We start from the raw sequence: 18,682 nt of genomic DNA on the forward strand, positions 1-18,682 counted from the left end.
TTTTTATCTGTTGGTATTTGATAGAATCCATGATGCCATGTGTCTAAACAAGATGTCCAGGACCTCCAGCAGAAATATAGGCCACAACATCAAAAATACAGCAGTATATTTCATTGTACACATGGGGTACTTTTTATCCCTGTGTTCACCAAACCCATCTTGAGTGTTTGCTGCTAAAAAGCTAATTTTTTAGTTTGATCTGACCATAGAAGCCAGTCCCATTTGAAGTTCCAGTCGTGTCTGATAACTGAATATGCTGGAGTTTGTTTTTGGATGAGCGAGGAGAATTTTTCTTGAAACCCTCCCAAACAACATGTGCTGATGTAGCTGCTGTTTGACTTTTTTTTTTTAAGGTTTTCTGACCCAGAGACTCAACTATTTTCTGCAATTCTCCAGCTGTGGTCCTCGGAGAGTCTTTAGCCGCTCAAACTCTCCTCTTCACCGTGCATCAGGACGATATAGACACACGTCCTCTTCCAGGCAGTTTCCTAACATTTTATGTTGATGGGAAATTCTTAGTTATTGCTCTGATGGTGGAAATGGGAATTTTCACTGCTCTAACTCTTTTCTTAAAGCCACTTCACTAATTTGTGAAGCTCAATTATCTTTTGCTGCACATCAGAAATATATTCTTTGGTTTTTCTCATTGTGATGGATGATTAAGGGAATCTGGGCTTTGTTTTCACCCCTATTTATATTTCTGTGAAACAGGAAGCCATGGCTGGATAATTTCATGTTCATAATCACCCTGGAGTGCTCAAAATTGTGAATATGAATGGGAATATACTTCAGAGATATTTTACTCATAAGAATTTCTAGGGGTGCCAATAATTGTGTCCAACATGTATTTGAGAAAAACATTTATTTCATAATGATATTTCCCCCCATTTTAAATTCTTATTATCCAATGAAAGGTTAGATTTTTTATTAAAAGATCAAAAGGATTAACAATGCAGATTCATTTTCACCGCTTTCTTTGATCATATTTACCAAGGGTGCCGATATATTTGGCCATGACTGTATTATGTAAACAAAAACCTTTATTTTGGATGCAATTAATCGTTTGACAGCACTACTATATACATATACAACCCAAATTCCGGAAATGTTGGGACGTTTTTTAAATTTGAATAAAATGAAAACTAAAAGAATTTCAAATCACGAGCCAGTATTTTATTCACAATAGAAAATAGATAACAACAAATGTTTAAACTGAGAAATTTTATAATTTTATGCACAAAATGAGCTCATTTCAAATTTGATGTCTGCTACAGGTCTCAAAATAGTTGGGACGGGGGCATGTTTACCATGGTGTAGCATCTCCTCTTCTTTTCAAAACAGTTTGAAGACATCTGGGCATCGAGGTTATGAGTTTCTGGAGTTTTGGTGTTGGAATTTGGTCCCATTCTTGCCTGATATATGTTTCCAGCTGCTAAAGAGTTCGTGGTCGTCTTTGACGTATGTTTCGTTTAATGATGCGCCAAATGTTCTCTATAGATGAAATATCTGGACTGCAGGCAGACCAATTCAGCACCCGGACTCTTCTACTACGAAGCCATGCTGTTGTAATAGCTGCTGTATGTGGTTTTGCATTGTCCTGCTGAAATACACGTCATCTGGAGGGGAGCATATGTTGCTCTAAAACCTTTATATACCTTTCAGCATTCATTGTGCCTTCCAAAACATGCAAGCAGCCCATACCGTATGCACTTATGTGCCCACATACCATCAGAGATGCTGGCTTTTGAACTGAACGCTGATAACACGCTGGAAGGTCTCCCTCCTCTTTAGCCCGGAGGACACGGCATCTGTGATTTACAACAAGAATGTCAAATTTGGACTCGTCTGACCATATAACAATTTTCCACTTTGAAACAGTCCATTTTAAATGAGCCTTGGCCCACAGGACACGACGGCGCTTCTGCACCATGTTCACATGTGGCTTCCTTTCTGCATGATAGAGCTTTAGTTGGCATCTGCAGATGGCACGGCGGATTGTGTTTACCGACAGTGGTTTCTGGAAGTATTCCTGGGCCCATTTAGTAATGTCAATGACAGAATCATGCCGATGAGTGATGCAGTGTCGTCTGAGGGCCTGAAGACCATGGGCATCCAATAAAAGTCTTCGGCCTTGTCCCTTACGCACACAGATTTCTCCAGTTTCTCTGAATCTTTTGATGATGTTATGCACTGTAGATGATGAGATTTGCAAAGCCTTTGCGATTTGACTTTGAGGAACGTTGTTTTTACGCACTCTTTCACAGATTGGAGAGCGTCTGCCCATCTTTACTTCTGAGAGACTCTGCCACCATCCCTTTTATGTTACAGACCTGATGTCAATTAACTTAAGTAGTTGCTCATGTTCTCCCAGCTGAATCTTTTAAAAATGTCTTGCTTTTTCAGCCCTTTGTTGCCCCCATGCCAACTTTTTTGAGACCTGTTGCAGGCATCAAATTAGAAATGAGATCATTTAGAGAACATAACAAATGTTTAAACTGAGAAATTTTACACTTTTATCCACTATGTTCTATTGTGAATAAAATATTGGCTCATGTGATTTGAAAGCCAACATTTCCGGAATTCGGGTTGTATATATATATATATATATATATATATATATATATATGCACTCAGTATTTAGCAGAAAAACTGCAATTAGTTTTTTTCCCAAATCATGCAGCCCTAAAATGTTTCATTGTAGCTGGTGGATGTTACAGATGTGTTTTGAAGTTTCCCTTTAAATCTAGATGAACTCACTAGTTGATCTTGCTAATCCACTAATCAGTAGTTGAATGACTAGTCAATGATCTTTAGTGAAGACAAGAGTGATTTTACTAGTCAGTGATTTTAATTGTGTTCATTCTGAAGTGACGTGAACACAGAAGATGATAATGTTGAGATGATGCAATACTCCTCGTGATGAAAAACATTTGCCTTCACATGCACTTACCCACAATGCATTGCGGCCTTGAGACACCCAGAAGCAGATCTGCTGACTCGGGCTTTGATTGGTTTGCGCTCTCTGGAATATTTTGCACTTTCTGCATGGAGTTGCTCTTCGTATCCGTCGCTCGTCTGCGTGCCGCCCGTCCTGTCCGTCTTCAGCATGTGAAGATGAGCCTTACCAACACTGTGACTCACTGCAGAGCAGATGCTGTGCATTATGGGCCTTTTGTTTGTTTGTGGAACTACATGGCCAATCTTTTCTCTGCAGAGCATCCATTAATGCTCAGTAATAGTCGATGGATTGTCGGTGATGTTGAGAATGAGGGGTTTATATTCTTACAGGCTGATGATGTGTCAGAAGTGATTGTTGTGCAGTGAAATGGTTATATTATTTTTAATATTTTAAATTTGCTTTCATTTTTGTTTTTTTAATTTTAATTTTAGTTTGTTGTTAATAATATAGGTTAAACTTGGTAACTAGCTGATATCAAGTAAAACATAAAAAACGTGGAATTATTTCAGTTAAAGTTTATTTTGAGCAACGTTTTCTTAATGATTTTTTTTATTTTATTTTTTTTTGCAGTAGATTTAATAAATTTTTATTTACGTTTTAGTTATATGACAAAAATGAAAATGTCAGCAACTAGCTAAAAAATATTTTTTTTTATATTTTATTTTAGTTTATTTTATTTCAAGTAACAAAAGTTTATATATATAATTTAGTTAACTTAAACCAAAACCATAAAAAAAGTTGTCTTCATAATTTTGTGTTGCCTCTGAAACAGTATTTTAGTATCATTGATATATTATTATAGTTTTTAATATTTTTTAATTAGATTTTTTTATATATATTTTCTGTTTTAATTTTAAAGTTTTTGTCATTTTTTTATAAGTCTACGTTTCAATTATTTTTATAATTTTTTTTATAGTTTTATTTAAATTTGTTATTTTAGTACATCAAGTTAGACTAAAATAAATGTTTCATTGTCAACTAGCTGAAATAAAATGTTTAATTTTTTTAATTTATTTTTTAGTTAAAGTTGTTTTTAAAAGATTTTAGTTTTATTTGACTATAATAACTCTGGTCGTTGATGCTACATCGAGGTTTGAAATGCAAAAAGCACTTCTGACATTCAGTCTGAATATTATAAGGGCAGAAATGTTTTCGTCTTCATGTTTTTGACTGCTGTGTCGTGTTGGAATTGCTTTGTTGTGAGTCGTCTTCAATAATGCATAATTCTAGAGCAATACACTGGACTCAAACTCTTTATGGATGCATTACAGGAATAATTCACCCTAAAACAATCATTTGCCCTCATGCTGTTCTAGTGCAAGATTTCCACTGAATTAGAGTAGAATCTGCTCGTGTCCACCTCAGAAAACTATAAGAAGTCACATGGATTTTAATGGCACTCTTTTAGTCTTTTTGGAGCGGCATGAGGGCGAGGCGTGATTTTGAGGTGAACTGTCCCTTTAAATGACGGATGATCAGTGTCAGACACGCAGGGATTCAGCCGTGCACATCTGCTGTTTTAGACTAAACCACAGTGCAATTAAGTGTCTTTGTAAAGTTAGTTGCCAGTTTGATTTAAACTGATTTCACATGGTTATGATGCCGAGTGTTTGCAGTTGTTATCGCTGTACATACATGCAGTTATTAGGAGGAATCTCACGGCTGCGAGCGTATTATTTACATGTACCTGTTGTTATTCACAATGATTCATCAGTGCACTAAAGAAAAAAATATTTTTATTTTTATTTAAGTTTGTATTCATAATTTTGTGCTGCCTCCAAAACAACTTTACTTTATGGCTGACACCATCAAGGCCAGCTATTTGTTAATGTCATACAGGTTTTAAAATATATACGTATTTATTTTATCATTATTTATTTATTATTTTGTTTAATGATTTTGTGCTGATTCTGTAATGACTTTACAGCTGATGTCAGGTTTAAAATTATCTTTAAAAATGTATGTTCATATATATTTTTATTTTATTTTTTAAGTTTGTCTCATAACTGCACCACTTCTGAAATTACTTTTACAGCTGATGTCATATATATATTTTTATTTTTTTATTTTATTTTTTTTTTAAAGTTTGAAACAACTTTACAGCTGATGTCATCTAAGCTGGCTACATGTTAACATACAATATACAATTTAAAAGATAACTAGAATAAATAAAATAAATATCAGTAAATAAATATTTAGTAGCTATATATATGTACCTATATAAATATATTATTTAGTTCAATACTTCATGTATTTATTTTTTAAGTTTGAAATGACTTTATGGCTGACATCTGCTGGCTACTTGTTACATAATTTTAGCACTAATATTTTTTGTTGCAAGAAATACGATTTCTTTTTCAAACAAGCTTTAAAATCACTGCGCTCGATTTCCTTTGAAAGCAAACGCATCGCAGCCATTGAATGTTGATTCACACGAGCCTTTGACATCAGAGAGACGTGATTTAAATCACACGCATTACACACACACGCTGAAGCACAAACGGGCATGAAGAAACTCATATGCATGCGTGCATGAGCGCAGAAGCTGCAGTGCTGCCCGTCCTCTCAGTAAAACCACGTGCATGATGGGAAGCCAGTAAACAGTCTCGCTGTTAAGCTGCCACTTACTGACCATTGACTTCACTGTTGATTTTCCAAAAGAAGAGCTTGTGAACTGTGTCTCTGATGTGAATGTCGCATGAGCGGGTGTTTTTATACTGAGGATGTTTCTAATTTCATTTTTAACCATTTTGATTGTTCTTAATGAGGATGATCGTGGAATACTGCAGCATTTGCTTCCTATTAAAACAATGATCAAGCAACTGTTTCTCTCGTCTTATTAACCACTCACATCAACAGGGAACGCAATGCTTGTTTACAAACTTAATCACATTTATTAACTGTAAAATGTCCCAGTCATCATGGGAAAAATGGGTTGCTCTCAAAATATAGACTTTTTAATCTCTGAAAAATTCTCAAAAGTTATTTTTTCTAATTATATTTTTCTTTTCTCATAAAATTGCCTTGTGTAATACCTCACAATGGTAAATCTTTATTGAATGTGATGTTAACAGAAATTTAACTGAGAATTTACTTAATTTTAAAGCTTCCTGCAGTGGTATTTATTATATGTAGCTAATATTCTGTTGTAATGTTTAAGATCTAAAACTAATTAAACATTAACATTTGAGGATTTGAGAAGATGGAAGTTTTATGATGGTTTTTAGTAACCACTATTTAAGAACAACTTTTTACATTTCTAGTTCCACTTAAGTGACTACCACATAAAATAAATGTTAATAATTTAATGCTGTTAAATACACTATGTACCAGTTAGAATAATGCACTTACAGTGGAACAGCAGAAAAGTGAAGGTATCGTTTTTATTAAAGAACTACATACAAATTTTGAGCTGTAACGATCTACTGCTCTAGATGAATGGACATCTGGTTATATTATTGATGACATGAATTACTTAAAGGAACACTCAATTTTTTTGGAAATAGGCTCATTCTGCAACTCCCTCAGAGTTAATAAGTTGAGTTTACCGTTTTGAATCCATTCAGCTGATCTCCGGGTCTGGCGATAGCACTTTTAGCATAACAGCATAGATCATTGAATCCGATTAGACCAGTAGCATCGCGTTCAAAAATGACCAAAGAGTTTCGATGTTGTCCTATTTAAAACTTGACTCTTCTGTGGTTATATCGTGTACTAAGACCGGCAGAAAATGAAAAGTTGCTATTTTCTAGGCTGATATGATTAAGAACTATACTCTCATTCCGGCGTAATAATCAAGGAACTTTGCTGCCGTACCATGGCGCAGTGATATTCGTAGTGCCTGAAAGTAGTCCCCAGCTATATTATAACTGGGTACCTGGCTGGGGACTGCTTTCAGGCGCTGCGTATCACTGCACCTGCTGCGCCATGGCACGGCAGCAAAGTTCCTTGATTATTACGCCGGAATGAGAGTATAGTTCTTAATCATATCAGCCTGAAAATAGCAACTTTCATTTTCCGCCGGTTTTAGTACACGATATAACTACAGAAGAGTCAAGTTTTAAATAGGACAAATATCGAAACTCTTGGTCATTTTTGAACGTGATGCTACTGGTCTAATCGATTCAATGATCTATGCTGTTATGCTAAAAGTGCTATCGACAGACCCGAGATCAGCTGAATGGATTCAAAACGGTAAAACTCAACTTATTAACTCTGGGGGAGTTGCAGAATGAGCCTATTTCCAAAAAAATTGGAGTGTTCCTTTAAAAGCCAAGGTTATAATAGTTAACTAAATCCATCACAAAACAGCTAGTTGCCAAAGTATTTTCATATTTTCTTTTCAATTTTAGTAAAGCACTAAAATAGCTAAAACTGATATAAAAATAAATAAAAACTATAGACATAAAAGACAACATTACAAAACTTTAAAATGAAATGAATTAAAAAATTTGTTTCTCAAAAAAAAAAAAACTAAACTAAACTACCTAACTAAAAAAACTCATTTACTAACCCTTCAAAAGAAAATGAACAAAACTATATAGATATATTAAAAAAACCTAACTATAATGCCCCCCAAAAAACCATTTACCAAAACTAAAAAAAAAAAAAAGTTAAGTTAAACTAAATGAAAATAAGAAATGCTGTGGCAACTAGGAGAAAATGCATTTATTTCACTTCAAGTACCAAAAGTTTTATGGTTTTGGTTTTAGATAACTATAATAAGACTTTTCTTTACTAAGGGACAAGGTTATAAAAACAATGTTAAATGGATTTGAAGGCAACACTAATCTATCATCACATGTGCCATACAGCTTTAATAACAGAAATAAAAACACAGACACAAAGGATTATTGTTTTACAGTACAAAAACGAAAACAAAAACAAGATTTTATTAAAGAAGCATAAAAAATAAAACTCTTGATACATTTCTTATAACCGTCAAGTCAGCTCAAATTATACGTGTATACAATTGTTCCAGCTCACGGTTAAAAGGTCCATAAACTTTCAAATAAAATATATTTCAATTTTAAATTTCTTCAATAATTTTTTCTCATTTTGTTATAAATTGCCTATATGTTGTACACAGGAAACAGAAATATGGAAAATAAAGATAAATTTGCTGTAATAAAAGGGTCACATTATAATCTGGGATATTTACGTCAAGGTAAGCAAATAAATTGTAAAAATAAAATGTGTAAAAAAGTTTATTTTTTTTGTCTTTTCATTTTTAGAAAATTATTAGCTAATGCCTCACGGCTTCAAGACATGCAGAGAGTTTAACTTACAAATAATGATACGTGTTTTAAAAACTACATTAACCTTTTCCGTCGTACGTTTGAAAACGAATCCCAATGATTGTAATTCAGGATATTTACAATTAGGCCTGAAATCCGGTTATTGAAATCGCTTTTGGTTCTGCGTACAAAACAAATTAAAGCGAAAGTAAAAGCAGAGCGAGTTTAGGGCATAAATGAATCATGGGGAAACAGCGTCTGACGTCGTTCCGATGCAAAACCGCCTGAGATCGTCCTCAGTGAACCCTGTTTGAGGAAAAAAAAAAACGAAAGGAAACCGTTCGACTTCAGGCCAATTCTTCACTAGTCACATGACCTTCATCGCCGATACCAAAACACGTCACATACACGCACACACAACCAAAAACTACTAGCTTCTTGTACCTTTCAACCAGTTACACTACTTTTAACGACGTTTGGGGACGAAAAGAAGAAAACGAGCGGCTCAGATTCGACACGGCTCTCTGTACAAATCACTAAAACTGGAAGAGCGGAGAGAAATTACGTCACAATCTTCATTCCCGGCAGCGAGTTTCACCACCAAGGCACCGCTAGCTCTCGAGTTCTGGCACGTTTAATATATTCGACACGCCAAAGAAAAATCTAAAAGCGCATCTAGAGAAAGAAACCTGTACAAACCGAAATGCATTCTCACTCTTACGTTCAAGGAGAAACGACTCGTGCATCGCTAAAACGTACGGAAGCCCTGGTGATTTAGCTGCCACGCGGACTAGCATCCCGTTTATTAGGACGACCTGAAGTGTAGTGTGTAACCGGAAGCCCTTTAGAGTGTGAAAGCATGGCTTGTCGCGTAAAAACCGTTTGGCGGGACAACAGATTTGTTCGTAGGCAGCGTACAGGGGTGCGCAATCATAAACAAAACACTCGCGCGAGGACCGGAAGACAGACGCAAACTCCAGCAAAAGACATTTCTGTGCGTCGCAGTCGCTCTCGCACACATTCACGACTAAACATTCGAAAGATAATTCAGTATGCTGTTTGATTCGAAAAGTCGTAACAGATAAAAACTCCTCATTAAATACTAGCAACCCTGTTTCTGGAGTGCAGGAATGAACCGACACGTGAATGTTTTAAGGTAGTGTGGCAAAAAGAGAAAATGCACGGTAATGATATTCATAACATGTACTATTCTAGCTATTTCAGATCCTACATCCACTAGCACGTCGCGTATCGACTCGTAACGCGTATAAATATTAAGTGTTCGATAATAAAACAGGAATATCTCTCATGTTTTGGTCTAAACGAGCGCAGCTTTCGCATTTTAAAAAAAACACGCAAAAATAATTTAAAAAACGACTGCATCGGCAACACGAAAAAACGCATTAGAAAAAAGTGCAGCGTAAAAGTTGAAAAATCTGCGAGTAGAAAAAGTCGGAAGCATGAATGGAAAAACAACCCACCGAATATGAACGGCTAGAGATAAGACGCAGTCTGACAAGTACTTGAGTGGGTAATATAGTCACTGTTGTTGTTATTATTATTATTATTACTGTCAATAAATCGGAATAGTGTCATATCTAATAATTACTCAAGGCAGTCTTCGTTTAAGAGAAGATCCGGATGCACTGTGTGGCAGGAGTGTGGCAAACGGGACACTCGGGATCCTGCGACTGGCAAATCTGACCAGCGCAATCCATGCAGAAGAGGTTATGGCCGCACGGGACGAGCGCGGCCGTTACCTCGCTTTCGCAACACACAAAACAATCCCGCGACACCATCCCGGCCAGGCCGCCCGCTTTGAGGCGTCCCAACATAGTGGACGCGATTCCCACTCCGCTTCCACCGCCTTCTGAATCAGTTGGCGAGCCACCCGGGAGCGACGACGCCGAGCAGGACGAGTATCCAGTGCTGCTTCCGCCGCTGCTGCTGCTTCCGCCCGAGAACGAGCTTCCGGTGCCCGTTTGGAGCCAGGAGAGCGTGCTTAGCGGGTCGCTTTGGGCCCGGCGGGCGAGTGGGTGATCTGGGTCGGGCGAGAGACGTGGAGTCACGGCACCTCCACTTGGGCCGCTGCTGTTGCGACGGACCGTCTGCGCCTGTGTCTGTGTCTGTTGCTGTTGCTTCGCCCCGTTCGCAAACGGCGCCCAGATATTCGCAGCGCTGAATTCAAAACCCAAATCTTCCGTCGTCGCCGGCAAATTCGGAGTCGAATCGCCCGCGAAGGAGAAGCTCCCGCCGGCGCTGCTCGTGCTAAACGGGCTGGTCGGGCTTCCCCCGCCGTCTGTCGCCCGTCGAGTCGCCGAGAATGATTCGGACGACATTTTGCGTGATGAATGGTGCATCTGCGGCGGAGGTGGAGGCGCCGAGTGAGTCGCACGCGACCAAAGAGCACCAGCCAAACCGAGTGACCCGAGACCCTCTAAACTCACATCGGTCCCATTGCTGTGGAAGTCATTATCACCTTGGAGGTCAACGAATGCGCCGGTGCGCAGAGTGATGTGCGTTTCGATCTCTTCTCGCGCGCGGTCCACGTTCTCAGGCATGCCGGTGACCTCGAATACAGGGTCTTTCTCACGGCTGGGCGTCACGATGTAGGTGTGCGTCTGCTGCTGGATGCGTTTGATCGTGGCTCCTTTGGGTCCCACCACTAGGCCCACGACGCGGTAGGGAACGCGCACCTGGATGGTGGTCTGTCCCGGGAGGCTGGGAGGGCCGGGAAGCGCGCCGGCTGTTCCGGGGCCACTTGTGCCAGCTTTGCAGCGTGAAGCGCGGATCATAGAGAAGTGCTCGGCCGCCGAGACGATCTCACGTTTGGCCATTTCCACGTCCTCGCGGCGGCCCGTCACGATGAACACGGGATCTTCTCCTCTCACAGGGGTTTTGATGTAGGTGTTTGTTTTCGCACGAAGTGCTTTGATCTTGCAACCTGCAAAAAGCGAGAGAAAAAAAAAACTTTAAAAATGGTGCAGTCAAGCCAAACTGACAAACATTTATTTATTGTAACACAAATAATTGAAATTGTTTCAGTAGTATAATGCTACTATTTACAACAAAATTACAGTTTTTACAAGGGCTGGGACAATAAATCGCGATTTGTGGATCGATTCAGAGATTTGCTGAATGCATCGTGATTCTCTCTGGAATTAATTCTGAGCTTAGTTTTTAACAGCAGATGGCACTCTAGGTTTGTTTTTAACCGCACACTCAATGCTCATGAAGAAGAGCCCTTGTGTATTCGGCTGAGTCATGTAAGTGGATAAATGCACTTGCACCTTGGCTTTTATGCTTTTATGACGTGACATTAAATGTAAACACAGCTCATTATAAACAACCTTGTAATTCACTTCAACCTTTTCGAACTGTATAAATGACCATTTTATGTTCAAGTGGTGTGTGTGTAAGGAACTGGAAGCAGCACTGTACAGCCGTTTCTAAAGCATGCAGTGCCATCTGCTGTTACTTTTTCTGTTTTTACTTTTTAAATTTGCTTTTAATGGGCAAAGTTTACCTGAAAGGCAACATGGTATATATCTGCACTTTTTAAAAAAATGTATTTGTCACCACAGGACCACTGAAAATGAACTAGCAAAGACAAAAGGTTGAGGAAAAAAAAAAAAAAAAAAGTTAAAATGCAAATTATGACAGGCATATTTCATATTTGTATATAATAATTCCAGTATATTATTAAAAGACAATAAGAGTGACTTTGACTATCATATAAATGTATAACCAAATCAATAAAGCCTTGTTTCTAGTATATTTTACAATACCATTTTAAAGAAGTCATTTTATTTACTTTTTATTATAAACCTTCAGTATTTGACATGCTACAAGCAAAATGCATATTTTCAGCAGAGAGAAACTGTAGTTTTTAAAACACCACAAGACAACTTAAAGTAGCAAGGATAAAAGGTTACAAACATATGTAAATTTATACATTATTATTGTAATTAAAATTATGTAATAAAATTATTGCAATTAAGACCGACATTATTGTAATTGAGACAATGTGGTATCTCTAGTTTTTAAATTCAGTTGTCACCACATAATCATTTAAATGAACTAGCAAAGACAAGAGGTTGAATAGAAAATGTCCAAGGACATATGTATAATTATACATCATAAATCACAAAATCATACTGGAATTATTATATTTAAAGTCATTAGTGATTATCATACTTCTTTATCATATACCTAAATAAATAAATAAATGTTTCTAATATTTGCAACTTGTATAGTATTTTAAATTAGCTTTTGAAATTAGTCAAAAGGTTTTAGGCAGATTTATACATCCCATTTTGACTCAATTCCAGTATATTACTGATCATTTAAGCCAGTGTAAGGTACACCGCTTTGCCTGTGAGAAACCATAAAGCGGATAACCATGTCACATTATATAGTTTCAGTAATGTTATGCTAGTTTTAGATAAAAATACATTGATATGTTATTATTAAAAAATATATTTAGAATACATTTATAATGATAATGACATACAGAAATGCAGTTTGGTAATGAGCTCACATTAAGGTATGCAAGTACTTCTAAAAATTAATTTGTCAGGACAATTTAAAATGTTAAATGAACTAGCAAAGGCAAAAGGTTCAATACTTGGCACATACTTGAATATAAAAATTAATTAAATTCAATAATAGTAACACTTTCTTTGACTATCATATGGAGCATAAAAGCAGTCATAGCACAGGTATATTTGTAGCAATAGCCAACAATACATTATATGGGTCAAAATTATAAAAAAAAATTGTGTAAAAAATTATTAGGATATCAAGTAAAGATCATGTCCTATGAAGATATTTTGTAAATTTCATACTGTAAATATATCAAAACTTGGTGTATTATATAACGCCATTTGGACAACTTTAAAGGTGATTTTCTCAATATTTAGATTTTTTTTGCACCCTCAGATTCCAGATTTTCATAGTTGTATCTCAGCCAAATATTGTCCTATCCCAACAATCAATGGAAAGCTTATTTATTCAGCATTCAGATGATGTCTCAATTAAAAAAAATGACCCTTATGACTGGTTTTGTGGTCCGGGGTCACGTATAAGCATATTACCAGGTCACATAAAGCCAACAAGTATAGCATTTTAAATGCATTTATATTTAGTCATTTTGCAGACGCTTTGATCCAAAGCAACTTACAAATGAGGACAATGGAAGCAATCAAAATCAATGATACGCAAGTGCTATAACAAGTCTCAGTTATCTTAATGCAGTACACATAGCAAGTATAATTACATAATAAAATTTTTTTTTTTTTTAAAACAATAGAAAAAGAACAGAGCAAGCTAGTGTTAGAGGCCTTTTTGCTTTTGTTAATTGTATAATAAAAAGAAATCAAATATAGTTAGTTTTTTTTTATTAAGAAAACAAGCAGTTAGTAAATGAATACAGTGCAAGTCTAAAAGGGGCAAGTATTTATTTTTTTAAAGAATAGAATTATAATAGAGAGTGCTAGAGTTAGAGGGTCAAATAGAGATGGAAGAGATGAAGATGAAATGCTTCATAATTTACTCAAACTGATAATACAGTGCAAAAAAATAAAGATTTAAGTCTTTCTTCATTCATCAGCGGCCGGACAGAGGCGCACTGTTCCTTTAAATCCGCACGGCTTACTTCACTCAGCCAATGGCGCGGCAGCTCAGTGACGTCATCGAGGGAAGCTGAACGCATGGCATTTCAAACAAAGAGAACAATGCCGAGCCGAGCCAAACCTCGCGCCGCGCGCAGAAATCACGCTTGTTTTACATAAACTAAAACATTTAAGATTACTTCTCATGGGTGATCAACAAATCAGAGCTGAAATGCGCCGCGCATTGCCGTCGTGCGCGTCCCCGGCCATCTACACTTGCATAACTCGTATCCTCACATGACCCCTGCCTGCGTTCATATATAACGCTCCGGATCCTGAACGAAACGCAATCAGAGATCGATAATCAGCAGACAGAGAGATGGGCGGGAGAACCGTGAAGCCGCAGCGGTCGATACGAGTCTCTATTGTCTGGTTTAGACATGAGCAGACCCCCTCCCAAACCCCTCCTCCACCTCCACAACATCCATCCATCCACCCCACGACACACTACTGGTGTTTATGAAGGACAAATATCCGCCAAAACGACAAAAAGCACCAAAACACCCGTACATGCGTGCCAGAACAACGACATAAGCATAACACATATGCAACTGGCCGCTCACTTCTGCTCATAACGCCAACTTATTGTTCTGATGCACTGCATTGCTTTGTTTATGATGTCCAGGAACACAGAATGGGAGTGAATATTCAAATCACAGCTTTTGCATGCAATCTCAGACGATTAAAGTGATGACTTTCCTATTGTTCAAATGCAATTAACCATTCCAGAACAAAGAATTCAGATAAACAGTCATATTTTCAATGCAACTAACCAGTAAACAACCTCAGACAGGTCACATGACTGATACCAGTAAGGTTATACTGTTTTATTGTTTGACTGCATTTATTTTTTTAAGCATATTTTGGAACATAAGTCATATTTTAACTACTTGCAATGATTTCCTATTGTGCAAATGTATTGCATTTATTGTTTATGTCTTGAAACAAAGAATATTACTGAATATTCCTATTTTGCATGCAAATAACTTCCTTTAGTGCTTTCATATTGTTAAAATGCATCGCATTTGTTTATCTTTTGGAAATGCTTCATAAGTTGCACGCAAATAACTACTTGCAATGCTTTCCTATTGTTCAAGTGCATTGCATGTGTTGTTTATTATCTCTTGTAACATAATATTAAAATACTCATATTTTGCACGCAAATAACTACCTTTAATGCTTTAATATTGTTCAAATGCATTGCATTTGTTTATCTTTTGGAACAATTTCATATGTTGCACGCAAATAACTACTTGCAATGCTTTTCTATTGTTCAAGTGCATTGCATTTGTTGTTTACCATCTCTTGGAAAATACTCATATTTTGCAGGTGAATAACTACTTCTTCTACTATCATCTCTTGCATCATAAAGAATGGTTGGTTTACTATCGTTTATGATCGTTTTAGTAAATATTACCTTGTCTGCCGACGATCTCGGCCACATGCTCTGATGTGGGCACCGGCACGCACTCGGTCATGTTGACGCTTCTCTTGCGGAGCACCGAGCTTTGTTCCCCGAGGATGGAGGAGTGCGGGCCAGCCATGTGGTATCCGCCGCCGCCTCCCGAGCCGTAGTACTCCGGAGAAGGCGAGCAGGAGCTGGGTGATTCCCGGGAGCCGTTGGTGTGCTCGAGCATCTGCAGATCGACGTATCCGCCTCCCCCGTTACAGTTCTCACCGGCCGAGGTCCCATCCAGACAGTCGACCTTCTCCATCGCCATGAGTGACAGCTGATCCAGAGCGAAGCGCAGCGCCTCCTGATGGTCCTCGTCCCTGGGCTCCTGCTCGGTGACCCCGCCGGATTGTCCGGTGCTGCTCACTACCATCTCGTGATCCATGATGTCAGGGTGAAACAACGGGCTAGGCATAGCTGTCCCTGCGTGTGCATCAGACAACGAACCAAGCGCGCTTTCTAGAAGGAAAAAACACACTTGTGACCCTGGAGCACAAAAGCAGTCATAAGCAGCACAGGTATATTTGTAGCAATAGCCAACAATACATTGTATGGGTCAAAATTATCAAAAATCATTAGGATTTTAAGATCATATTTAGTAAATCTCCAACCGTAAACATATCAAAACTTCATTTTTGTTTAGTAACATGCATTGCTAAGAACTTAATTTGAACAAGTTTAAAGGCGATTTTCTCAATATTTAGATTTTTTTTGCACCCTCAGATTCCAGATAGTTACAAATTATTCATCCTAACAAACCACACATCAATGAAAAGCTAATTTATTCCGCTCTCAAATGATGCATAAATCTCAATTTTAAAAAAAATGACCCTAATGACTGGTTTTGTGGTCCAGGGTCATATTTAAACCCATCAAACACCTTGAGAAGTGACACAAACCATCTAGAAACACTCAAAGCAGTCCGAGTCCACGTTAAAAAGCGACTGTGCTTGTTGTTTTCTCGCGCTCCACGCCGCGCGTCTCTTTTGTCTTTATTGTTTCTGCTGCTCTTTAGCTCCGCGTTAAAGTCTAACAACGCGGTTAACGTATATTTCATGACAAGCGGCAGTTATTAAGCTAAGTTCGCGGCAGGAGCTTGACGCGTGTGTCCGAGACTCCAAACCGGCAGAATCGTGAGTTTAAACGGAGATATTGGAGTTGAAAGTGAAGTGTTGTTAGCCGCGCCGCTAACCGGAGACGATCAGTCACATTGTCGCCTTTGTTTGTGGATCTCAGCCGCGCGCCACGCGGGCGATACGGAAACCGGCGAACAAGAAACTAACACGGACAGGCGTTAAATAAAGCGGCAAAACCTCACCTTATGTGCTCCCGTCCCGCTCGCCGCTCGCCGCTCGTATCGGGTGTTTTGTGGAGGATGTGGGAGATGGTGATGGTGGCTAACCGCTAGCGGAGCTGCTAACGTTAATCGTTGGGGGGCGTTGGAGAAAAAGATTCGTTTTAAAAGCATTCGCGGTCAAAATCGACCCCCAGCGCGCGTTCGGATCACGCGTCCCACCTCGGCACCACTCACTCGCGCGGTCTGCTCATTGTTTTTCTGGCCGTTTTCACGCGTGGAACGCTAGAGCGGTATTATAGCGCTTTCTCCGTCCGTTCCGCCGTCTTTGTCTGTCTGTGTGCAGACGCACGCGCCTCTCTCTCTCTCTCTCTCGCTCGCTCTCTCTCTCTCACGGCGCTGACGTCACCTACGCGCAACAATGGGTTCAAAGGCCACTGGCAAATATATATATTTAATTTAATGGATATTAATTATTGCTTTACTTTTAAGGATGCTATCTTGTATTATGAAAACAGAAGCACTAAAGATCTAGAATTTATTGTAAACCTTTTTATTTTATTAGCAAAATTCCACATACAAAATATCTTAATTCATCTCTTATGTTAAAGTTGTTTTGTTCTGATTTTGACTTTTATATTTCTCCAATAAGACAAAAAGTCTGTGAATATGTTTAAAATACTATGATACAATCTTCAATCCCCCTGGTACTTTGTAATATCTTTATTTGTTAAAATTGAATGTGAGCTATGCTTTTTGTTGTTGTTGTTGTTTGTTTATAATTTGTATTATTATTATTATTTGTATGTTCCTTTGTATTCTGCAATAAAAAAGGCCACTGGCAAATTTATATTTAATTTAATGAATATTAATTATTGCTTTACTTTGAAGGATGTTATCTTGTATTATGAAAACAAAAGCAATAAATGTCTAGAATTTATTGTTAACCTTTTTATTTTATTAGCAAAATTTGACATACATAAATTTGTCAGTTGTTTTGTTCTGATTTTGACTTTTATATTTCTTCAATAAGACTGTTAAAAAAATAAAAAGTCTGTGACTCAATCCCCCTCATACTTTGTAATATCTTTATTTGTTAAAATTGAATGTTTCGTATTTGTTTATCATTTGTATTATTATTATTTTTGTGTTCCTTTTTATTCTGCGATAAAAAAAGGCCACTGGCAAATAAATAAATATTACAATAATATATGCCCATGTACAGCCTATATACACACAATCTATATGTTCTAATGATTCAGTTTCATAAATATATTTTATAAATACATTTATTCATAATATGTTATTATATAATTCCATAAATCTTATTTTATGAACTATTGTCTATTAAATTATTTTTTTACATATTAATATGGAAAAGGATGTATACAATTTAATATTTAATTGGTGACAAAGGTGCGTGTGTTTTCTGTGAAATATATATATATATATATTATCAATGTACGGGTCAGTTTGAGTAAATTCTGAAGCATTTAAAATGCTATACTTGGCTTTATGTGATTGGTGCTTATATGTGACCCTGAAAAACCACAAAACCAGTCATAAGGATACATTTTTTTAAATTGAGATTTATACATCATACTGAAATCTGAATAAATAATCGTTCCATTGATGTATGGTTTGTTAGGATCGGACAATATTTGTCTGAGATGCAACTATTTGAAAATCTGGAATCTGAGGATGCAAAAAAATCTAAATATTGAGAAAATCACCTTTAAAGTTGTCCAAATGAAGTTCTTAGCAATGCATATTACTAATCAAAAATGAAGTTTTGATATATTTACGGTAGGAAATGTACAAAGCATAACACATGGAACATGATCTTTACTTAATATCCTAATGATTTTTGGCATAAAAGAAAAAGCTACAAAATACATGTAACTGTAATCAGTGACAGTTACTGAGAAAAGCTGTGTAATTAAATTAGTTACTTATGAAAATGCTAAAGATTACAAAGAGGGTTGCATCTGAATTTTTTCACACACACACCCACATACAGATTTAATTGATTTCTTTCATAATTTGCAGTGACTGCTCTAAAATATG

General features: G+C 37.2%; 1 protein-coding gene across 1 annotated transcript; it reads right to left on the minus strand.

The window, feature by feature from the left end:
* Positions 1 to 8,512: 8,512 nt before the first annotated feature.
* LOC131552251 (RNA-binding protein MEX3B) lies at positions 8,513 to 17,029 on the minus strand. Its single transcript, XM_058795897.1, has 3 exons — positions 16,640 to 17,029; positions 15,286 to 15,780; positions 8,513 to 11,140 (listed from the first exon to the last, which is right to left on the minus strand). Exons 2-3 carry the CDS (start codon positions 15,734 to 15,736, stop codon positions 9,822 to 9,824), a joined length of 1,770 nt encoding a protein of 589 aa, XP_058651880.1. The 5' UTR covers positions 15,737 to 15,780; positions 16,640 to 17,029; the 3' UTR covers positions 8,513 to 9,821.
* Positions 17,030 to 18,682: the final 1,653 nt, after the last annotated feature.

This window comes from Onychostoma macrolepis, chromosome 02, assembly GCF_012432095.1.
Source record: "Onychostoma macrolepis isolate SWU-2019 chromosome 02, ASM1243209v1, whole genome shotgun sequence".
NCBI classification, from domain to species: Eukaryota; Metazoa; Chordata; class Actinopteri; order Cypriniformes; family Cyprinidae; genus Onychostoma; species Onychostoma macrolepis.

Excerpts from the sequence above, each read along its gene's own strand:
- LOC131552251 (XM_058795897.1), bottom strand. The coding sequence starts at position 15,736 with ATGCCTAGCCCGTTGTTTCACCCTGACATCATGGATCACGAGATGGTA. Across the intron at positions 11,141-15,285 it reads CGAGATCGTCGGCAGACAAG|GTTGCAAGATCAAAGCACTT; the intron begins GTAATATTTACT and ends CGCTTTTTGCAG.